Source organism: Netta rufina (assembly GCF_964035555.1).
Source record: "Netta rufina genome assembly, chromosome: 13".
Taxonomy (NCBI): Eukaryota; Metazoa; Chordata; class Aves; order Anseriformes; family Anatidae; genus Netta; species Netta rufina.
The window spans coordinates 1,180,538-1,199,752 of record NC_140136.1 but is presented as its reverse complement, the minus strand read 5'-3'; the positions used below and the strand labels follow the sequence as shown (position 1 = coordinate 1,199,752).

Sequence of the window (19,215 nt, the reverse complement as noted above, 5' to 3'; positions counted from 1 at the left end):
CAGGGACCCCCCCACCAGCCCGGCACCGACACCTCGTGCGTGAGGGGCGCGGGGCTCCTGTCCCCGGAGTGGCCCCGTTCCTGCGTGGGGACCGCGGGGACGCCACGAGGTGGGCTCCGGGTGCCCCCAGGTGGGCGGCTGATGGGCACGGGGGGGGCACGGCCGGCGGCCGAGAACGGCCCCGGGGGCACACGGGGACAGGGGGGTGGCCCCGGTGGGTGGCGCGGGGGTGACCGCGGCGTCCCCGGGGTGTCCCGGAGCCGCGGCCGGTGCCCGGTGCCGGGGGATCCCGGCGCGGTGCCGGTGCCGGTGCCGGTTGCGCTCCCGCAGTGCGGGGCCGGGCGGGTCCCGCGGGCGGGGCGGGGGCCGGGGCCGGCGGGGCCGGGGCCGGGGGTGGTGCCGGGGGTGCCGGTGCCGGGGGTGCCGGTGCCGGTGCCGGGCGGGGACCCCGCGGGCTGCGGGCGGTGCCGGCCCCGCCGCGGTATAAAGCGGCCGCGCGGGCCGGGCCGGGCGCACAGCGGCGGCGGCGGCGGCCGGGGCGAGCGGCACCACCGGCACCGGCACCGGCACGGTGAGTCCCGGCCCCGCTCCTTCTCCTCCCCTCCCCTCCCTCCCTCCCGCCCCGCCGGTGCCGGTACCGGCTCGGGGCTCCCCCGCGGCGCCGCGGGACCGGCCGCGCCCCCCCCACCCCGCACCGCGGAGCCGGCACCGGGGGCGGCGGGGCCGAGGGGAGCCGGGGGCGCTGCTGGCAGCCCCCCCTTCAGCCTCTCCCCCAAACCTGCGCCCCTCCCTGCGCTGCCCGTACCCCCCCCGCCCGCCGGCGATGCCCCGGGGCGCAGCTCCGGTACCTGCTGCCCGCTGCCTGGTGCCCGGTGCCCGTCCCGCAGCCCGGATAAAGGGGGGGGGGCTCCGGGTGCTGCTGGTCTCGCCGCGGGGGGGGCTGCCGGGTCCTGCCGTGGGAGGGCCGGGGGGCTCGGGGGGGCTGTGTCCACGCAGAGCTTCTCCCCTGGGGACCCCCCCGGTGCCAGGGCTCCGCTGTCCCCGTGCCCTTCCCTGTCCTCCAGGCCCTGCAGGGCTGCGGTGGGGGCACTGGGATGCGCCCCCCTCACAGACCGCAGACGGATGGGGCTCGTGTGGGGTGGGAGACAACCGGGGCCCCCCCCGTGTGCCCGCGTTCCCCTGTCCCCCCCCGGTGGTGGCTGTGCCCTGACTGCCCCCATCCCACCCAGATGCCAGTGAGCCTCTCCACGGCCCTGCGAGTTGTGGGGACCAGCCTCTTCGCCTTGGCGGTGCTGGGGGGCATCCTGGCCGCCTACGTCACGGGGTACCAGTTCATCCACACGGAGAAGCACTACCTCTCCTTCGGGCTCTACGGGGCCATCCTGGGGCTGCACCTCTTCATCCAGAGCCTCTTCGCCTTCCTGGAGCACCGGCGCATGCGGGGCGAGGGGCGGCCGGTGCGGCTGGGGCGCTCGGTGGCCCTCTGCATCGCCGCCTACCAGGAGGACCCTGACTACCTGAAGAAGTGCCTGCGCTCCGTCAAGCGCATCGCCTTCCCCGACCTCAAAGTGGTGATGGTGGTGGACGGCAACGGCCCCGACGACACCTACATGCTGGACATCTTCCACGACGTGATGGGCTCCGAGCGGGCGGGCAGCTACGTCTGGAGGAGCAACTTCCACGCGTGGGGCGAGGGCGAGACGGAGGCCGGGCTGCGGGAAGGGCTGGCCCGCGTCCAGGCGCTGGTGCGCGGCACCACCTACTCCTGCATCCTGCAGAAGTGGGGCGGGAAGCGCGAGGTGATGTACACGGCCTTCCGGGCGCTCGGAGACTCCGTGGACTACATCCAGGTGGCCGTGGGGGCTGGGCGGGGGGCCGTGGGCACACCGCGAGCAGTGGGGTGGCTGTGGGGACCCTGTGGGTGCAGCTCTGCCCGCGAGGGCCTTGCGCCACCTCCTCGGTGCATCCCGTGCCATGGGTAGACATCACCGGGGGGATGCCACGGGGCGGCACTGCGTGGGGCTCCGGACCCCCGTGGCCTGGTTGGGGGTTGGCGAGGGCAGGTCCCACCGTGGGGCAGTGGCTCGGGGCCGGTCTGTGGGGCTGGGAGTCCCGGGGCAGCGGTGGCCGGGCACCGCGGGGCGCTCCGCTCCCTGCCACCGCCTGCCGGTCGGCGGGGCCCTGCCTCGTCTCGCCGGCCGCGGCTCGGGCTTGCCCGGCTGGGGCTGGGCCGTCTGCCGGGCGCGCGTGGGTGGCAGGAGCGGGGCTCGACGTTGCCTCTGCCCCCAGGTGTGTGACTCAGACACGGTGCTGGACCCCGCCTGCACCGCCGAGATGCTCCGCATCCTGGAGGCAGACCCCCGCGTCGGCGGCGTCGGCGGCGACGTGCAGGTAGCGCGGGCAGGGAGGGCGGCACAGGGCACGTGGGGGCACCGCGAGGCCGGTGCCGGGCCCGGCGGTGCCGGCGCTGATGCCGTCCCCTCCCCAGATCCTGAACAAGTACGACTCGTGGATCTCCTTCCTGAGCAGCGTGCGGTACTGGATGGCCTTCAACGTGGAGCGCGCCTGCCAGTCCTACTTCGGCTGCGTGCAGTGCATCAGCGGGCCCCTGGGCATGTACCGCAACGCCCTGCTGCAGCAGTTCCTGGAGGACTGGTACCACCAGACCTTCCTGGGCAGCAAGTGCAGCTTCGGGGACGACCGGCACCTCACGAACCGCGTGCTCAGCCTGGGCTACCAGACCAAGTACACGGCCCGCTCCAAGTGCCTGACGGAGACGCCCACCCGCTACCTGCGCTGGCTCAACCAGCAGACCCGCTGGAGCAAGTCCTACTTCCGCGAGTGGCTCTACAACGCGCTCTGGTTCCACAAGCACCACCTCTGGATGACCTACGAGTCGGTGGTCACCGGCTTCTTCCCCTTCTTCCTCATCGCCACCGTCATCCAGCTCTTCTACCGCGGCCGCATCTGGAACATCCTCCTCTTCCTGCTGACGGTGCAGCTGGTGGGCATCATCAAGGCCACCTACGCCTGCTTCCTGCGGGGCAGCGCCGAGATGATCTTCGTGTCCCTCTACTCCCTGCTCTACATGTCCAGCCTGCTGCCCGCCAAGATGTTCGCCATCGCCACCATCAACAAGTCGGGCTGGGGCACGTCGGGGCGCCGCACCATCGTGGTCAACTTCGTGGGGCTGCTGCCGGTGTCGGTGTGGGTGGCCGTGCTGCTGGGCGGGCTGGCCTACACCGCCTACAGCCAGGACCTGCTCAGCGAGACCGAGGTGGCCTTCCTCGTCTCGGGAGCCATCCTCTACGCCTGCTACTGGGTGGCCCTGCTCACGCTCTACCTGGCCATCGTCGCCCGGCGCTGCGGCAAGCGGCAGGAGCAGTGCGGGCTGGCCTTCGCCGAGGTGTGAGCGGGGTGCCGGGGGACGGGGACACCGCCACCGTCCCCTCCCGGCCCCAGGGGCAGCCCGAGGCAGCGTTCGTGATCAAGTCTTGTTTGTTTTTTTCCTTTTTTTTTTTTTCCCTTTTTTGATTTGATTTTGTTTCTGTCAGACTCAGCCCGGTGGGTGCTGGCGGCCAGGGAGCGGCCGCGCCGGGGCTGCCTGGAGCTGTGCTCGGCACAGCCTTGGTGCTGCAGGGGCAGTGCCAGGCCCCCCCCCCCTGTGCCACGCCGAGCGTTTGGGCGCTGTGGGAGCTCCGCTGGCTGGGCTCCCCCCGCCCTGCCGGGGCCGCCGTCCTTCGGTGCTTTCCCCGGGGACCCCGAGGTCGTCCCCACGGTGCTATGGAGAGAGGACCCCACGCGTCCGGCCGGGTGCTGAGCTGTGATGCTCCGTCCCACGGTGTCCCCCAACCCGTCCCCAAAAATCCCCGTGCAGCCCCTGCGCGAGCAGGAGCCGGCTGCAGGTTCAGCCCCGCTCCGTGCCGCGGGTCAGGGACACGAGTGGGATTTCACCAGTATTGGCACCGCTTCCCCTGGTGCTGCCAGCTGGGGCCACCCCCCCCCCCGGGGCCTCAGCACCCCCCTGCTCCGTCCCCACGCAGCTCCGGCGGCTCACGAATGTCCCCGAGGGCCACCACGTCCTCGCCCCAGGGCTGTGTATGTGCGGGCACGTACCCACAGCTCCCCCCGACCCCTTTTGGGGGGCCCGGCTGCCCCAGGAGGGCGGCACCCCCGTTGTGCTGTGCCAAAGAGCTCGGGGGGGCCCCTGGCTCCTGCTTTTGTGCCCGCAGCTCGGGCAGGAGCAGGCAAAGCGGGGCCGTGGGCTGCTTGGAGCGGCACCCACGCGGGGCTGCGGTGCAGCTCCGGCCAGCCCACGGCCCTACAGAGCTGAGTGCGTCCCAGCTGCCTCCCCGCAGCCCCTCCTCTGCCCCCCAGCTCTGGAAGCGAGGAGGGAGCCTGGCATCTGTCTAGACAGCGGGAGGAGGCGCTGGGTTTTGGGCCCGGACACGCAGAGGAGGGCGGGGAAAGGCAGTTCCCAGCCCTTCCCTGCCCACCGGGTCCCCCCGGGTGCTTACCCACAGCCGTCTCCCCTGGGCCCTCTTTTTTCAGGGCTAGAACCTTTCTACAGTCGAGCAACTTGGGTTTTTTATTTAAGACGAGGTTTTTTAGGAGACTTTTGTAGCTCTTTTCGTATTTACACTTATTGCTGATGGTTTGTAAATCTATTTATTTTTTAACCCGTGTTTTTTTCACATTTTGAGAGGTCTGTTTTTTATATCCCGCTGGATTTGTCACAATAAAGACTTGCACAGAGAAACGCCAGCGTCTCGGCCCCGCTCTCCCCCTGCCCCAAATCCACAAAGTGCCCCCTGGGCGGGGGGGAGACTCGAGGGGAGTGGGTGCTGGGGCAGGGGTGAGGCAGACCTGCCCCCTGTGAGCTGCAGGGGTGCGTTTTGGGGGGGCAGATGCTGATGGGCTGGGCTGATTGAGCCAAAGCCCCCACGGGCACAGCCTGGCCCTGCAGCTGGGCTCCCCCGGGTGCTTCTCACCCCGGAGGGGCACTGGGTTTGTGTCCTGGCTCTCCCCCAGTGTCACCGAGGGAGGACAGGGGACCTGGGACAGGCCTGTGGTGGCAGCAGGTCCGTGTCCTTGTGTCTTGGACACGTTGGTGGTGCTGGCAACAGGCAGCAGGTCCCTGTCCTCATGTTTTGGGCACGCTGGTGGTGCCGGCAGCGGGTCGGTGCCCTCACACCTTGCGGGGCACGTTGGTGATGATGGGCTTGGGGCGCGTTTTGAAGAGCAGCTTGGTCTTGATGAGGGCGGTGACGGCGTAGCGGGCGTGCGGCTCTGCGGGGCCGGCCGCCTCCTTCACCAGCACGGCGAACGGCTTCTCCAGCGGCACCACCTTCCCGTACAGCACGTGGTGGCCCACCACCAGCACCGGGACGCCCTGCGGAGGGGGACGAACGGGAGCTGAGAGCCGTGAGCGGCCCGGTGGCGGGGCGTCCCCGCGGCGGGGGGTTCGGGGGGGGTCTCCGTGCCTGGCGGGTGTAGTGCAGGTCTCCCAGCAGGCTCCCGGGCAGCGCGCCGCCGCTCCGCGCCTCCACCTCGCCCTGCAGCTCCAGCAGCACCCAGCGGGGCAGGTTGCCCCCGCTACCGGGAGACAGAGGGGGTAAGCGGAGGGCACCGCCGGGCTCGGGGTGCTCGGTGTAACCGGCACCGGGACCGGTCAGGGCTCACCTGGACACGATGAGCTGCACCATGGCACGGCCTGAGGAGCCGCGGGCACTGCGGGCACGGCTGGGATGGGACCGGTGGGGACCCCCTGGGACCTCACCGGGACCTCCTAAAGACCCCGGGGACCACCCCAAAACTCCCGGGACCACCCTAGGACCTACCTGAGACCCCCGGGACCACCCCAAAACCCCCGGGACCCCTCTCGGGACCACCCTGGGACCTCCCCGAGACCCCCGGGACCTCCCCGAAACCCCCTGGACCCCTCCCGGGACCTCACTGGGACCCTCGGGACCTCCCCGGTATCCCCGGGACCCCTCCCGGGACCCCCCAAGACCCACAGGGACCTCCCCAAAACCCCCGGGACCTCCCTGGGACCTCCCCGGTATCCTCGGGACCCCCCTGGGACCCTCCGGCTGCCCCCGTGCCCCTCACCCCCAGCCCCGGTGCCCCTCCCGGGCCCGGTTGCGCCCCCCCGGTTCCCCCCGGTTCCTCCCGGTTCCCCTCCGGTGTCCCCGTTTCCCCCCGGTTCCCCCCAGCCCCGTTTCCCCGCAGCGGTCCCGTTGAGGCGGTTCCGGACGGGGTCTCCCCGCTCCCCCCCCCCCCCACTCCCGGTTCCCGGTGCCGGTCCCTCCAACCACACCCGAATCTCCCGCCGCTCCGCGCCGCGCTTCCGCTTCCGGCCCCGCCCCCTTTCTCCCGGTACACTTCCGCTTCCGGGAGCGCGGCGCGCACGTGTTCCCGGTGGCGGCGGGGCGGGTCCGGGGCCGGGTCCGGGTCCCGGTGCCGGGATGGGGCCGCTCGAGGTGCACCGCGTGCGCTTCTTCGGGCTGGTGCCCGCCGGGGTGCGCTGCCTCGCCTACCTGCCCCGCCGCCGCCGCCTCGCGCTCGCCCGCACCGACGGCGCCGTGGAGGTGTACGGGCTGGAGGAGGGCTGCTTCCAGGAGAAGGTGGCGGGGGGGGAGCGGGGGGAACGGGGGGAGAACGGGGACACCGCGGGGGAACGGGGAAAGCGGGGGCACCGGGGGTGACCGGGTGCTGGGGGGCACCGGGGGTAACGGGGGGACCGGGGGGTACCCGGGGGAACCGGGCACTGGGGGGGGCAATGGGGGACCCGGGGGGGCGGTGGGCAGTGGTAACCGGGTACCTGGAGGAGTGGGGGCACCGGGGGTAACTGGTTACCGGGGGACCGGGGGTGGTCGGTGGTCCAGGGGGACCGGGGGAGAAACAGGGCACCGGGGGGAACCGGGAACCGGGGTGGGCAAGGGGAGCAGGGAAATAGGGGACTGGGGAGAACCGGGCACTGGGGAGACTGGGGGGGGACAGGGACACTGGGCTGGGGGGAGTGGGGTAACCGGGGGAGACCGGGGGTCCAGGGGCACCGGGGGGAAACCGGGGTACCGGGGGAGAAAACGGGGTGCCGGGGGGAACCGGGCACCGGGGGGAGCAGGGCAATGGGAACTGGGGGCACCGGGGGCAATTGGGCACCAGGGGGGCAATGGGGGACCGGGGGGGTGGTGGTAACTGGGTACCAACAGGACAAGGGGCACTGGGGGTAACCCAGCACCAGGAGGAGCTGGGCAATGGGAGACTGGGGATACTGGGGGCACCGGGGGTAACCAGGCACCGTGGGGAGCGTCCCGGTGCTGAGCGTGTCCCCCCCGTGTCCCCCCGCAGGCCATCCCGGGGCACCAGACCCGCTCGGTGGAGGCTCTGTGCTGGGCGGCCGGGGAGCGGCTCTTCGGGGCCGGGCTCAGCGGGGACATCACCGAGTACGACCTGCAGCGCCTGCGCCCCGCGCGCACCGTCGACGGCTTCGGGGGGCCCATCTGGAGCATGGTGGCCAACGGCGGCGGTACGCGGCTGGCGGTGAGTGCGGGGACCGGGACGGGATGGGGACGGGGCCGGGACCCCGCTGCCACCACCCTCCCGGAGCTGACCCCGGTCCCCGCAGATCGGCTGCGAGGACGGCTCGGTGAAGCTCTTCCAGGTGGTGCCTGGGGGCATCCAGTTTGAGAAGAACCTGGACCGGCAGAAAGGTGAGCGGGGGGCTCGGCGTGGTGGCCCTGTGCCCCCCCACAAGCCGCCCTGGCCCCACTCACCGAGGGGCTGCGGGGCCCGGCGGTGTTCCTGGAGCTTTGTCCTCCGCAGGGCGCGTGCTGTGCCTCTCCTGGCACCCCTCGGGGACACACATCGCGGCCGGCTCCATCGACTTCATCCGTGTGCTTGATGTCCGCTCAGGTAACGGGCTGCCCTGCCGACGGGGCGCTGCTCTTTGGGGTAGTCCCTGGGCCCCAGGATGAGCCTGGGGTGTCCCCAGCCCCGGGGCAGCAGCAGCAGCTGCGTGGCCCTGCTTTGGGGCGTCTGCACGGCTCTGCTGCAGCTCCCAGCCCACGAGTCCTGCAGCGAGCTGGGCACGGGGAAAAAAAACAAGCGAGGGGCCCGAGGTTGCTCTGCACCAGGCAGGGAGGGCACCAGTCCCACCCCGCTCCCTTTCCCACCCCACTGATCCCTCCTATACCCACGCCTCAGGCCGGACGGTGCAGAGAATCATGGTGAACTACCACGTGCCGAAGCCCAAGAAGCGCGAGTGCGTGGTGTGGGGCATCGCCTTCCTGTCCGACGGCACCGTGGTGAGCTCGGACTCGTTCGGGAGGGTGCAGTTCTGGGACTGGGAGCGGGGCACGCTGCTGGAGTCCCACACCGTCAGCACCTCGGCCGTCCTCTCGCTGGCCGTCTCCGAGGTAGGGCTCGCCCCCGCTCCATGCAACAGCACCCTTGGGCCCGTCCCCTGCGAGCTGCAGCCTTCTTTTCCTCGCAGAAGGAGGACAGCATCGTCGTGGGCACCTCCACGGGGGCCACCTACCAGCTCCAGCTGCTTCCCGTGAAGGCGGGCAGCCAGGAGAAGCGCTGGGTGCGGACGAAGCCCTTCCAGTACCACACGCACGACGTGCGAGCCGTGGCGCACAGCCCCACAGCCCTCATCTCCGGAGGTAGGGCCCGCGGGGCGCCCACCAGGCAGGCTTGGGGGGGCGGCGGCCCCCTCCCCGACGCCTCCTCACCGCGCTCTGCCTGGCTTCCAGGCCTGGACGCCCAGCTGGTGATCCGCCCGCTCATGGAGAAGATGCAGAGGAAGGGCTACGAGGCGGTGCTGCGCAAATTCACTTTCCCCCACGTGAGTGGGTGCTGAGCGGGGTCCTGGGGCGGGATCTGTGGGGCCCTGCAGGGTCCCCTCCCCAGCCCTGGCACCCGGAGGCTCCCACGATGGGGCTGGGAGCTGGCGAGCCTGCCCTGCTGGTCCCGCTGGGGCTCCCATCCTCTCTGGGTTCCCATCCCACGGCACCCGAGCCGTTCCCTGCTGGTCCCCCGGGGCATTTTGGCTCGCCCCAGCCCTTTTCTCCCCGGCTGCGGGCTCCTGACAGCGCACCCGTTTCTGCCCGCAGCGCCGCCTCGTCTCCTGCGCCAGGAAGGCTCGGCTCCTCCTCTTCCAGTTCTCCCAGCACCTGGAGCTCTGGAGGCTCGGCTCCACCAATGAGACCGGTGAGCTGTCAGGTCCAAATGTCTGCGTTTTACCTCGGGGCAGATCCCGCAGCGCCCGGGGCGCTTCAGGGTGCGAGCAGCCCTGCTGCTGGGGCAGCATCTCCACGCAGCTCTGCTCACAGCTGAGCTACTGCTGAGAACACGCTCTTCCCCCTGGGCTGGATGGTTCCCGGGGAGCTCAGGCTTGGGATAAGGGTCTGGGGTGTCCCCTGGTGCCCCTCGTCTGGCATCACTCCCTCGGGACCCCAGCTGCTCACTGGGACCTGTCTGGTTTCTGTGTTTGCTGACGTGCTGCCTGCTTGGTTGTCCCCCCAGGGAAGGACGGCGAGGTCCTCCCCGTCTGCCGCATGCCTGAGCACCTCCTGCAGCTCAAGAGCAAGGTAGGGCTGGGCCGGGGCTGCGGGAGGGGGCTGGGGGGGGGCTCTGCGGGCCCTGCTCAGCACCTCCACGTCCCCCCCAGGGTCCCGAGCACATCTACTGCAGCTGCGTCTCGCCCTGCGGCAGCTGGGTGGCCTACAGCACGGCCTCCCGCTTCCACCTCTACCGCGTGCAGCACGAGGGCGACGGCGTCAGCGTCAAGAAGGTGGGCACGGGACGGAGGGGAGGGCGGCGGGGGGAGCCCCCGGGGGGCCGCGGGGTGACGGCCGGTGCTGCCTTCCTCCTCAGGTCCCCGGCGTGCCCAAGCTGCTGCTGCCGGCGTACCAGCTGCAGTGCGCCTCCGACGCGGGCCGGCTGTTTGTGGGCTCTGAGCGAGGCTCCGTCCACGTCCTGCAGCTGCTGGAGCCAGGGGGCTGCAAGCACCTGCACACGCTGCGCCCCCCCGCAGGTGGGCAGCGGGCACCGGGGGGTGCTGGGGGTGTTGGGGGTGCGGGGCTGGGGGCTCAGCACCTTGCCCACGCCGGGTTTTGTGCGTCCATGCCCTGTCTGGGCTCTGTGGCAGCCCTGTGGGGTGCTGGCGGGGAGGGATGAGCCCAGGTTGGGGGGGGTCACAGGTCTGGGACAGCTCGGGGGGAGGCTCGGTGGCTCCTTGTGCTGTTAGTGCCCACTGGGGGGGGTGTGTGGTGTTCCCCCAGGCACGGCCGAGGCTGTTTACCTGCTGGCATCGAGCGCTGATGGGAACTGGCTGGCGGCAGTCAGCGGGGACTGGGAAATCCACGTCTACAGCCTGAAACACTTCAAGGTAGGAGAAGGCGCTGGGTGCACGGCACCCCTGGGGCAGGGAGAGAGAGGTCCCACCAGGCACAGGGGAATGTCTGCGGGGCAGAGACTGTCCCCGTGTGCCCCCAGCTCTGTCCCCTCCCTTTCAGCACCACTGCACGGTGCCCACGTATAGCCGTGCGGTGACAGCCCTCGCCATCCACCCGGCCACCAACAACCTCGTCATCGCCTACGCGGACCAGCAGGTAGGGGCTGTCCCCACACAGCACTCAGCCCGGCTGGGGGTGCTGTGTGCTGGCACGGGGGGTGCTGCCGGCTGGCTGTGGGGCCACCCCCATCCCCTGTCCTGCCCCGCAGCTCTTCGAGTTCAGCATCCCCGAGAAGCAGTACACAGCCTGGAGCCGCACGGTGCAGAACTGGGGGCTGCACAAGGCCTGGCTGGAGAGGGACTCGCCCATCACCCACATCGCCTTCAACCCCCAGAACCCCGCGCACATCCTGCTGCACGACGTCTACATGTTCTGCGTCCTCGACAAGTCCCTGGTGAGCGGGGCTGGGGGCTCCGGGGGGCTGCTCACGCTGCACTGTGCTGGGCAGGGGGGTGCTGGGGAGAGCAGGGGGACACGGGGGGGCCAGGATTTGCACCCAGGGCCCTGAGGGGCTCAGGCAGCTGATGCTGTGCCCCCACAGCCCCTGCCCGATGCCAGCACCCCCCTGCTGAACCAGAGCACCCTGAAGCAGCTCCCGGAGCACGCCCGGCAGCGGCAGCTTCACGCCTTCAAGATCTGCAAGAAGTTCCAGGTGGGCTCAGCCCTAACCCCAGGGCAGGAGGGGGGTCCCAGTGCCCCGGGTCGCAGCCGGGGGGGCTGTGTTGGGGCTGGGGGCACCCCGGCTGCCCGCTGACCCCCCCCTCCTGTGCCCACAGCCGCTGCTGTTCGCCGAGCTGCTGGAGGAGAACCGCCTGGTGCTGGTGGAGCGGCCCCTGGCCGATATCCGTGCCCAGCTCCCACCGCCTGTGCAGCAGCAGCCGTTCGGCACCTAGAGCCCTGCAATAAAGCACTGCCACCGACACCACCGCATCCTGGCCGTCTGGGGGGGGGGAACGGGGGGGGAACCGGTACCGGGAGGGGGCAGCGGTACCGGGCCAGTACTGGGGGAGGAGGTGGCACCGGGACCAGGGGTTGGGGGGGGTGGTGCTGGTACCGGGGGGGGCAGCACCGGTACCGGGGGGCAGGGGATGTGCAGGTACGGGCCTGGGTATGGGGGGGGGGGAGGCAGTGCTGGGCTGGGGGGGGTGGTGCCGGTAGCGGGTAACGGGGGGGGGACAGGGGTGGGGTGTGGGTGCCGGTACGGGTACGGGTATGGGGAGGGGGCACCGGTACCGGGCTGGGCAGGGGTGTGGGGGGGGGGCACCGGTACCGGAGGGGGTCAGGGCGGTCCCGAGGTGCCGGTACCGGGCCGGGTACGGGGAGGGGGCGCCGCTCCCGGGCCGGTCCCGGATCGGTCCCGGAGCGGAGGGGGGGGCGCCGGTGCCGCGGCGGAGCGCCCTCCCTCCTCCCTCCTCGACCCCGCCTCCTCCCCCTTTCCACCAATCACAGCGGCGCCCCCTCCTTTCGCCCCGCCCCCTCGGTCTCACCGGCCCAATGGCGCGGCGCCATGCGGGCGGGGGGCGTGTCCGCGGCCCTCCCCGCCCCTCCCCTCCCCTCCCCTCCGTCCCCGCCGCCCTGCCCGGCGCCCGGCGGCATGGCCGTGTGGACGCGCGCCGCCAAGGCGGGGCTGCTGGAGCTGCTGCTGCGGGAGCGCTGGGTGCGGGTGGCGGCCGAGCTGAGCGGCGAGGCGCTGAGCCTCACGGCGGAGCCCCCCGAGCCGCCGGCCGAGCAGCTCAACGGGCTGCCCAACGGCGGGGGTGGTGGAGGAGGAGCGGCGGAACCGGCCGGTGGGAGCGGCGGCGGCGGCGGCGTGCGGAGGGTGCGGGTGGTGAAGGCGGAGGCGGGCGGGCTCGGCATCAGCATCAAGGGCGGCCGCGAGAACCGCATGCCCGTGCTCATCTCCCGCATCTTCCCCGGGCTGGCGGCGGAGCGCAGCGGGGAGCTGCGCCTGGGCGACGCCATCCTCGCCGTTAACGGCGTCGATCTCCGCGACGCCACCCACGACCAGGCCGTGCAGGCGCTGAAGCGAGCCGGGAGGGAGGTCGTCCTGGAAGGTACCCGCACCCCCCGGCCACGGTGGCCCCCCCCCGGGTTCCCCTCCTGTCCCCGGGGCACCCCCCCGTGGTCCCTTCCCGGTCCCCGGTGTCCCCCCCCACCCCCCATGTCCCCACTCGGTGTCCCCTCCTGACCCCCGGTGTCCCCTCCCCACCTCCGGTGTCCCCTCCCATCCCCGTTTCTCTCTCCCCAGCCCCCCTCGTTCCCCGGTCCCATTCGTGGCCTCCCCGCCTGTCCCACCCCCGCTCACCGTGGGGACCCCGGTCACGTCCCCGCTACTGGCACAGGACGGGGCTGTCCCCCTCCTGGGCTAGGGACGGGGACGGGGACACCCCCCTGGCAGAGCCGGTCCCCCCAGCTGCCGTGCCACCCGCTGCCCCCAGGCTCGGCGGCGGTGCCCTGGGGGCTCCCGGTGGTGCCCAGCCCCGGGCTCGGTGCCTGCGGTGCAGCGGGCACGGGGCTGGCCCGGCACAGCACGGCTCCTGCCCGACCTGTTCCCCGGCAAGCTGGGGCAGGACCTGCCCGGTGCGGCACTGCCGGTGCCACCGGTGCCTGCACGGGTCCCCGGTGCCCCGTGCACCCTCCCGTCCTGGCACCCACCGGGGCCGCGTGCTGGTGCGAGGGCGTGCGGGGATTTACACGGCTCAGCTGCCCCCGGGGGCACCGGGGGACGAGGAGGGGGCGAGGAGGGGCGGCCGTGCCTCGGCACAGCTCCCAGCTCGCCTCGCAGCCCGCGGCCACCCGCTGTTGTTTTTGGCAGAGCTGACGCAGGCTTGTCGCCTCAGTTCCCCTCTGGTGCCCCGTGCCGGATTTGCTGCCTCCCCTCTGCCTCCGGCACCGTGCCCCTCCGCTCCCGTCCGGCACCGAGCTCCTCGGCCCCATCCCGTAGGAGCCCTGCACGTGTCCGTGCCTCGCTTCCCAGCTGGGCACGGCTGCCCCTTCCCATCCCGTGGGACAATCCCACCCCGGGGGCACGTGGGGCTGCTCAGAGCCAGGGCAGGGACCCAGCAGCGTCCCTCCAAAAAGGGGTTGGAGACTTTGGTGCTGGCTGCACCGTCCTTGGGAAGCCCCAACAGTGCTGGTGGGGGCCGTGGTGCCCAGGAGGAGCAGCACCGAGCCCTGCACCCGCTCCCCAGCACTGGGCTTGATCGTGGGGACCTGCACGTGGCCCGGTGTGACCCGGTGTGCTCGTGGCACGGTGGCGAGGAGCCCTGCTGCGTTTCGGCAGGAGCTGGGGGCCGAGCCCTGGGCCTTTGGGCCCTGCTGGCCGGGGAGGTTGGCAAAGGGGAAGAAGGGTTGTGAGAGCAAACCCGCACCCATGGGTGGGGAAACCGCTGCGGTGCCGGCGGGAGGGGGCTGCGTGGGGCCGGGGTCAGCGGTGCCGGGGAGCCCCTGGGGAGCCGGCGGGGGTCTCAGCCCCGCTGCCAGTGGCCCGAGCCCATGGGTGCAGGCAGGGAGCGCCGCCGCCTTCCTGCAGCAGGCTGTGTGAGGGTGCAGCAGCGCTGGGTTTCCTTTGCGGTGAGCACGTAGGCGGGCCGTGCCGTGCCGTGCCGTGCCGTGCAGGGCCAGGCCGTGCCGTGCCAGGACGGGGCTCTTGCAGGTGCCGTGCCCCCTGCACCCCAAAAGAACGGGGGGCTCCCTGCCTGCACCGTGCAGGAGCACAGCCTGGTGGTGTCCCCGGGGCAGAGGCTGGCTGCAGACACCCCCCTTGCTACCGGCCACCCCGGGGCTGGGGCGCGCTTCCTGTGGTGGCCGGGGCTCGGCTGCTGCAGGAGGCAAACTGCTGGGGCTGTTTTACCATCCCCGGCCACCCGCAGCCGTGGTTTGCTGTGGTTGCACGGCCACTGCGTGCTCTGCTCCCTGTCTCCAGCCTGGGCTGGAGGCCACCAACATCTGGCCGCCAGCTGCCGAGCAGCCCCCGGGGGGGGGGGACGCTGCCCCCTGAGCCCCCTGCCCGCACCCGGCCACCTTGGGCGCTGCGCTGCCTGCTGGGGATTAAAGGTGCGTGGGGAAGGCGTAATCCGGGGATCAGCGCGGCAGGAGGCTAATATTAACTCCTTGGCTGCCCGCAGCAAGGGCAGGCGGCTCGTGGCAGCGCGTGTCCCCCCCCTGCTGCCCAGGGTCTGCAGCCTCGTGCCCCCCCCATTGCACTGCCCGGCACGGGCACCACAGCGGCACTGCTGCCGGTGCTTCCCCCACGGCCACGCGTGGCCTACTTGGCCGTGGGGAGCTGCGTTTCGCAGCTGTATTTCACAGCAGATTAGAGCTTATTTGCTTTTTTTTTCTCCCGATTTTAATTCCCTGCTGCCCTGTGGCGTGCCGGGGCTGCTGCTCCCAGCGCGGCTCCTTCTCCCTCGCAGCCAGACCAGGGCGGCAGCTGCAGAGAGAGGCAGGGAAGCCCCGGCCCTGGCCGTGCGTGCGGCTTTCCTGCTCGTCCTCAGCCCTGCTCTGGCACACCGCGCCGCACGCTCGCTGGCGCCGACGCTCCCTGACATCTTGAACGAGTTGGAGTTCCCCGAGCGTGACAGCAGGGAGCAGGGCCCCGTGTGGGGCCGCCTGTTCTGGCGAGCCCGAGGAGCTCGGCCGGCCGGGGGCTGCGTGGGGGCCGTGGGGACGGCACCCGGTGAGCAGTGGGTGTCAGCGAGCCGCGTCCTGGCGCGCTGCTGCCTGTTTGGGGAGGGACGGGTCCGTGGGGAGACGGAGCCGGTGCCTCCTTCCTTCCTCCCAGCCTGGAGAGGAGCACGGAGCCGGGGACATCCTGGCTGGAAAGTCCTCGTCCTCCTCCCGCTCCCGGGGGCCTCAAGTGCCTGTGGTGCTGGAAACTTGGACAGTGGTGTCCTGCAGGGCGGGCCAGGATGGGCTGCAGCCTGACCTCCCGCCCGGCCCATTGTGCTGCGCCGCCGGCCCCTTCCGATCCCCACACCCTGACGGTACCGGGACGAGCCCCCCCTGGCGCCCCTCGTGCCGCCGGCTCCCACCCAGGGGTCACAGCTCCCCAGCCCTGGGGGGCATCCCCATCCCTCTGCGCTCCGGTCCCCGCGGGCTCCCCCATCCCTAACGCTGCCCGTTGTTGCTCCATCCCCAGTGAAGTTCATGCGGGAGGTGACTCCCTACATCAAGAAGCCGTCGCTGGTGTCGGACCTGCCCTGGGAGGGGGCCGCCCCGCAGTCCCCCAGCCTGAGCGGCAGCGAGGACTCGGGCTCGCCCAAGCACCACGGCGCCCGGGACCGCAAGGTCATCCCGCTCAAGATGTGCTTCGCCGCCAGGAACCTCAGCATGCCCGACCTGGAGAACCGGTGAGGGGGAGGCAGGGGGGGTTCCCGGGACGCGTCGCGGCGGCGCTCAGGAAATGCTCGGCGGTTTGGCCGGGGCCCAGGGCTGCGCCGTGCCCCCTCCCCGGGCCCCCGCGGCGCTGGCAGCCCGCCCCGAGCCCCGCGCCCGGCTGCGCTCGCAGGCGTCGCTCCAGGCACTGCTTGGCCGGGCGGCCCCGCTGTGCGCGGCTGGGTGGTATTTTGGGGACACGCACCCCGCTGCACCCCGTCCCAGCGCCCTGTGCCCCGCAGGCTGATCGAGCTGCACTCGCCGGACAGCAGGAACACGCTGATCCTGCGCTGCAAGGACACAGCCACGGCGCACTCGTGGTTCACGGCGCTGCACGCCAACATCACCGCCCTGCTGCCGCAGGTGCTGGCCGAGCTCAACGCCACGCTGGGCGGCGGCGCGGGCGGCCGCGAGGTGAAGCACATCGCCTGGCTGGCCGAGCAGGTACGAGGGCGCTCAGGGGACGCGGTCCCTGTGCTGGCACCGGGTGGCGGTGCCCTCACCCCTCGTACATGGCCGGGGGCTGTGGCTGCCCCTCACCCCGACCCCGTCTCCATCAGGCTCGCCTGGACGGCGGGCGGCAGCAGTGGCGGCCGGTGCTGATGGCGGTGACGGAGAAGGACCTGCTGCTCTACGATGCCATGCCCTGGACGCGCGACGCCTGGGCCTCGCCGTGCCACAGCTACCCGCTGGTGGCCACCAGGTGGGCTGGGAACGGGGGGCCACAGCTGCATGCGTGGGGCACGGCGCTGTCCCCACGCCCCTGATGTCCCCCCCCCCGTGTGTCCCCAGGCTGGTGCACTCGGGCTCGGGTCGCCGCTCGCCCTCGTTGGGCTCCGACCTGACCTTCGCCACCCGGACGGGCTCGCGCCAGGGCATCGAGATGCACGTCTTCCGCGTGGAGACGCACCGGGACCTGTCCTGCTGGACGCGGGTGCTGGTGCAGGGCTGCCACGCTGCGGCCGAGCTCATCAAGGAGGTGTCCGTGGGTGAGTGCGCGCTGGCACTGGGGGGCTGTGCCCATAGGGAATGGGATGGGGCTGGGAAGCAGCAGCCACCGCGTCCCCAAAGCACTGCTGGCAGCACTGGGGGCACGCAGTGTGACTGCCTCCCTGCCTCCTCCACCGCCCCGGGGCAGTGCTGGGGTGGGTGAGGCAGGGCCCCCACAACCTGGGGACACTCGTTGCCCAAACCAAGGACTCAGCCCCCCTGGGTTCACATCCCCAAGGCCACCAGAGTGGGAATGGCACAAGGGCAGTGCCGAGGCTGCCTCGGGTGCGTGCGGGGACCCAGAGGTGTGCCTGTGCCCGCAGGCTGCACGCTGGGCGGGCAGGAGGTGAAGCTCTGCATCCACTACGAGGGCGGCTTCACCGTGTGCCGCGAGGAGGGGGGCGGCAGCGTCCTGTTCCGCTACCCCTACGAGAAGCTGAAGATGTCGGCGGACGACGGCATCAGGACCCTCTACCTGGACTTCGGGGGCCCCGAGGGGGAGCTGGTGAGGACGGGACCCCCCCCCCTGGGCTCTGAGGCACCCACGCTGGGGTCGTGGTGCCAGGGGTGCCCCCGTGCCCTGACTCCGCTCTCGCCTTCCCTCCGCAGGCGCTGGACCTGCACTCCTGCCCCAAGCCCATCGTCTTCATCTTGCACACCTTCCTCTCGGCCAAAGTCACCCGCATGGGGCTGCTGGTGTAGGCGACGGCCCCGGAGCCCCCGACCCCAACCCCGCAGCACGAAGCAGCCGGAGGAAGCACAGAGCCCCCGCGCCCCCCTCCTGCCGCACCAGTGCCTTGGGGCCGGGTCTGCCCCTGCTGCGGCACGGGGGGGGGCTCCAGCAGCACCCCCCGGCCCCGAAGCCATCTCCCATCTCACCGCCTGTGCCTTGGAGCGGGGCCGCTGCTCCCCATGCCCCACGGGACGGGGCTGGGTGCTGCGTGCCACCACTCATCCCCCCCCCCAGGGGTCTTGTCTTAACGATTTGGGCACTCAGGGGAACGCCGGGACCCGGTCCCACGGTGCTGCTGCGGGCGGGGGGCTTGGGCCCCCTCCGTGCTGCTCCCAAACTCTAAGAGCCAGAAAACAAACGCCGTCTCCTTCCTGGGGACGGGGTCGCCCCGGGCTGGGGGCTGCGGGGCCCCTGGGGAGGGGAGGGGGGGGGGGGCACCCCGCGGCTTTGGGGAGGGAGGCGCAGATTTATGCACTTTCGCTTTTTGTACTTTACCTCTGACCCTCGCGTGGGGACAGGCGCTGGGGGCCGGGGGTGTCCCCGTCGCGCCCCCGGCCAAACTCCTCCGCAAACGTTTCTGCTTCCCGTGGGGCTCCGCGGGCCCTGGGGTGCCCCCTCCCCACGGCACCGGGCCGCGCAGCCCCTTCTATTTTTGTACTCTTTGTAAATCGCTATTTATACAAAAACCTCCCTGCCTGGGCTCTCACTCTTGCTCCTGGGACTGCAGGGTATGGCACAGCACAGCCGGGTGCTGGAGCCCTTGCAGGTGCTGTGCTGGTGTCTGCACACCCAGCGTGCTGCACACGCACGCTGCGTGCTGGGGGGTGCTCGGGGGGTGCACTGTGGGGGGGGGGGGGGGGGGGGGTGTGCAGGGGGTGGGCATTGTGCATGGGGGGGGCAGCGGGTGTGGGCTGGGGGTGCACTGGGTGTGTGCATGGTGTGGGGTAGGGGCTGTGGATATGTATGGGGGTGTGCACGGTGTGTGTGTGCTGTGCACAGTGTGTAAGGTGTGTGTGCTGTGTAAGGTGTGTGCAAGGGATGCGCTGTGTGTAAGGGATGCACACTGTGAAGGGTGTGCACTGTGTGTGCAAGGGATGCACTGTGTTTATATGGTGTGTGCACACTGTGTAGGGCATGCACGCTGTGTGCGTGCTGTGCACGCTGTGTATGTGGTGTGTGCACACTGTACGGCACACGCTGTGTAAGGCGTGCACACTGTGTGTAAGGTGTGTGCATGCTGTGTGTAAGGGCTGCACACTGTGTAAGGGCTGCACACTGTATATGGCTTGTGCATACTAAGGTACACGATGTAAGGGCTGCACACTGTGTAAGGTGTGTGCAGGCTGTGTAAGGTGTGTGCACACTGTGTGTAAGGGCTGCACACTGTGTGTAAGGTGTGTGTAAGGGCTGCTCACTGGCTGTGCTGTGCACGCTGTGTAAGGCACGCACACTGTGAGCACTGTGAGGGCTGCAGGCCGTGTTCCACACGCTGCAAGGCCCGTGCAGGCTGTGCAAGGTGTGTGCAAGCCGTGCCCGCCGTGTAACACACCCCGAGCCCCCCCGCTGCTCGCACAGCGCCGTGCCCGCGCCCCG

The 19,215-nt window shown here is 71.3% G+C and overlaps 4 protein-coding genes across 4 annotated transcripts; 3 read left to right on the top strand and 1 right to left on the bottom strand.

The window, feature by feature from the left end:
- Positions 1 to 1,229: 1,229 nt before the first annotated feature.
- Positions 1,230 to 3,412, top strand: HAS3 (hyaluronan synthase 3; the record flags this gene model as incomplete). The annotated part of the gene is made up of 3 exons (XM_084294939.1): positions 1,230 to 1,850; positions 2,290 to 2,391; positions 2,489 to 3,412. 3 exons carry the CDS (start codon positions 1,230 to 1,232, stop codon positions 3,410 to 3,412), a joined length of 1,647 nt encoding a protein of 548 aa, XP_084151065.1.
- A 1,376-nt stretch (positions 3,413 to 4,788) lies between these two features.
- On the bottom strand, positions 4,789 to 6,347 carry CHTF8 (chromosome transmission fidelity factor 8). The gene is made up of 4 exons (XM_084294615.1): positions 6,320 to 6,347; positions 5,683 to 5,730; positions 5,484 to 5,595; positions 4,789 to 5,392 (listed from the first exon to the last, which is right to left on the bottom strand). The coding sequence occupies exons 2-4, from the start codon at positions 5,703 to 5,705 to the stop codon at positions 5,189 to 5,191; spliced, it is 339 nt and encodes a 112-aa protein (XP_084150741.1). The 5' UTR covers positions 5,706 to 5,730; positions 6,320 to 6,347; the 3' UTR covers positions 4,789 to 5,188.
- A 48-nt stretch (positions 6,348 to 6,395) lies between these two features.
- Positions 6,396 to 11,462, top strand: UTP4 (UTP4 small subunit processome component). The gene is made up of 16 exons (XM_084294989.1): positions 6,396 to 6,626; positions 7,354 to 7,545; positions 7,631 to 7,715; positions 7,828 to 7,917; positions 8,209 to 8,420; positions 8,498 to 8,669; positions 8,760 to 8,851; positions 9,120 to 9,216; positions 9,532 to 9,596; positions 9,677 to 9,799; positions 9,883 to 10,042; positions 10,290 to 10,396; positions 10,524 to 10,619; positions 10,732 to 10,917; positions 11,065 to 11,175; positions 11,300 to 11,462. Exons 1-16 carry the CDS (start codon positions 6,468 to 6,470, stop codon positions 11,414 to 11,416), a joined length of 2,064 nt encoding a protein of 687 aa, XP_084151115.1. The 5' UTR covers positions 6,396 to 6,467; the 3' UTR covers positions 11,417 to 11,462.
- A 655-nt stretch (positions 11,463 to 12,117) lies between these two features.
- Positions 12,118 to 17,879, top strand: SNTB2 (syntrophin beta 2; the record flags this gene model as incomplete). The annotated part of the gene is made up of 7 exons (XM_084294707.1): positions 12,118 to 12,577; positions 15,664 to 15,874; positions 16,142 to 16,343; positions 16,460 to 16,602; positions 16,692 to 16,888; positions 17,213 to 17,394; positions 17,499 to 17,879. 7 exons carry the CDS (start codon positions 12,118 to 12,120, stop codon positions 17,589 to 17,591), a joined length of 1,488 nt encoding a protein of 495 aa, XP_084150833.1. The 3' UTR covers positions 17,592 to 17,879.
- Between the last annotated feature and the right edge of the window lie 1,336 nt (positions 17,880 to 19,215).

What these genes read in the sequence shown, in the direction of transcription:
- UTP4 (XM_084294989.1), top strand. Translation starts at nt 6,468, where the DNA reads ATGGGGCCGCTCGAGGTGCACCGCGTGCGCTTCTTCGGGCTGGTGCCC. An exon ending in AGGGCTGCTTCCAGGAGAAG is followed by an intron (nt 6,627 to 7,353) that starts GTGGCGGGGGGG and finishes GTCCCCCCGCAG; the next exon opens with GCCATCCCGGGGCACCAGAC. An exon ending in GAACCTGGACCGGCAGAAAG is followed by an intron (nt 7,716 to 7,827) that starts GTGAGCGGGGGG and finishes TGTCCTCCGCAG; the next exon opens with GGCGCGTGCTGTGCCTCTCC.
- CHTF8 (XM_084294615.1), bottom strand. Translation starts at nt 5,705, where the DNA reads ATGGTGCAGCTCATCGTGTCCAG. An exon ending in GTGCAGCTCATCGTGTCCAG is followed by an intron (nt 5,596 to 5,682) that starts GTGAGCCCTGAC and finishes GTCTCCCGGTAG; the next exon opens with CGGGGGCAACCTGCCCCGCT. An exon ending in ACCTGCACTACACCCGCCAG is followed by an intron (nt 5,393 to 5,483) that starts GCACGGAGACCC and finishes CCCCCTCCGCAG; the next exon opens with GGCGTCCCGGTGCTGGTGGT.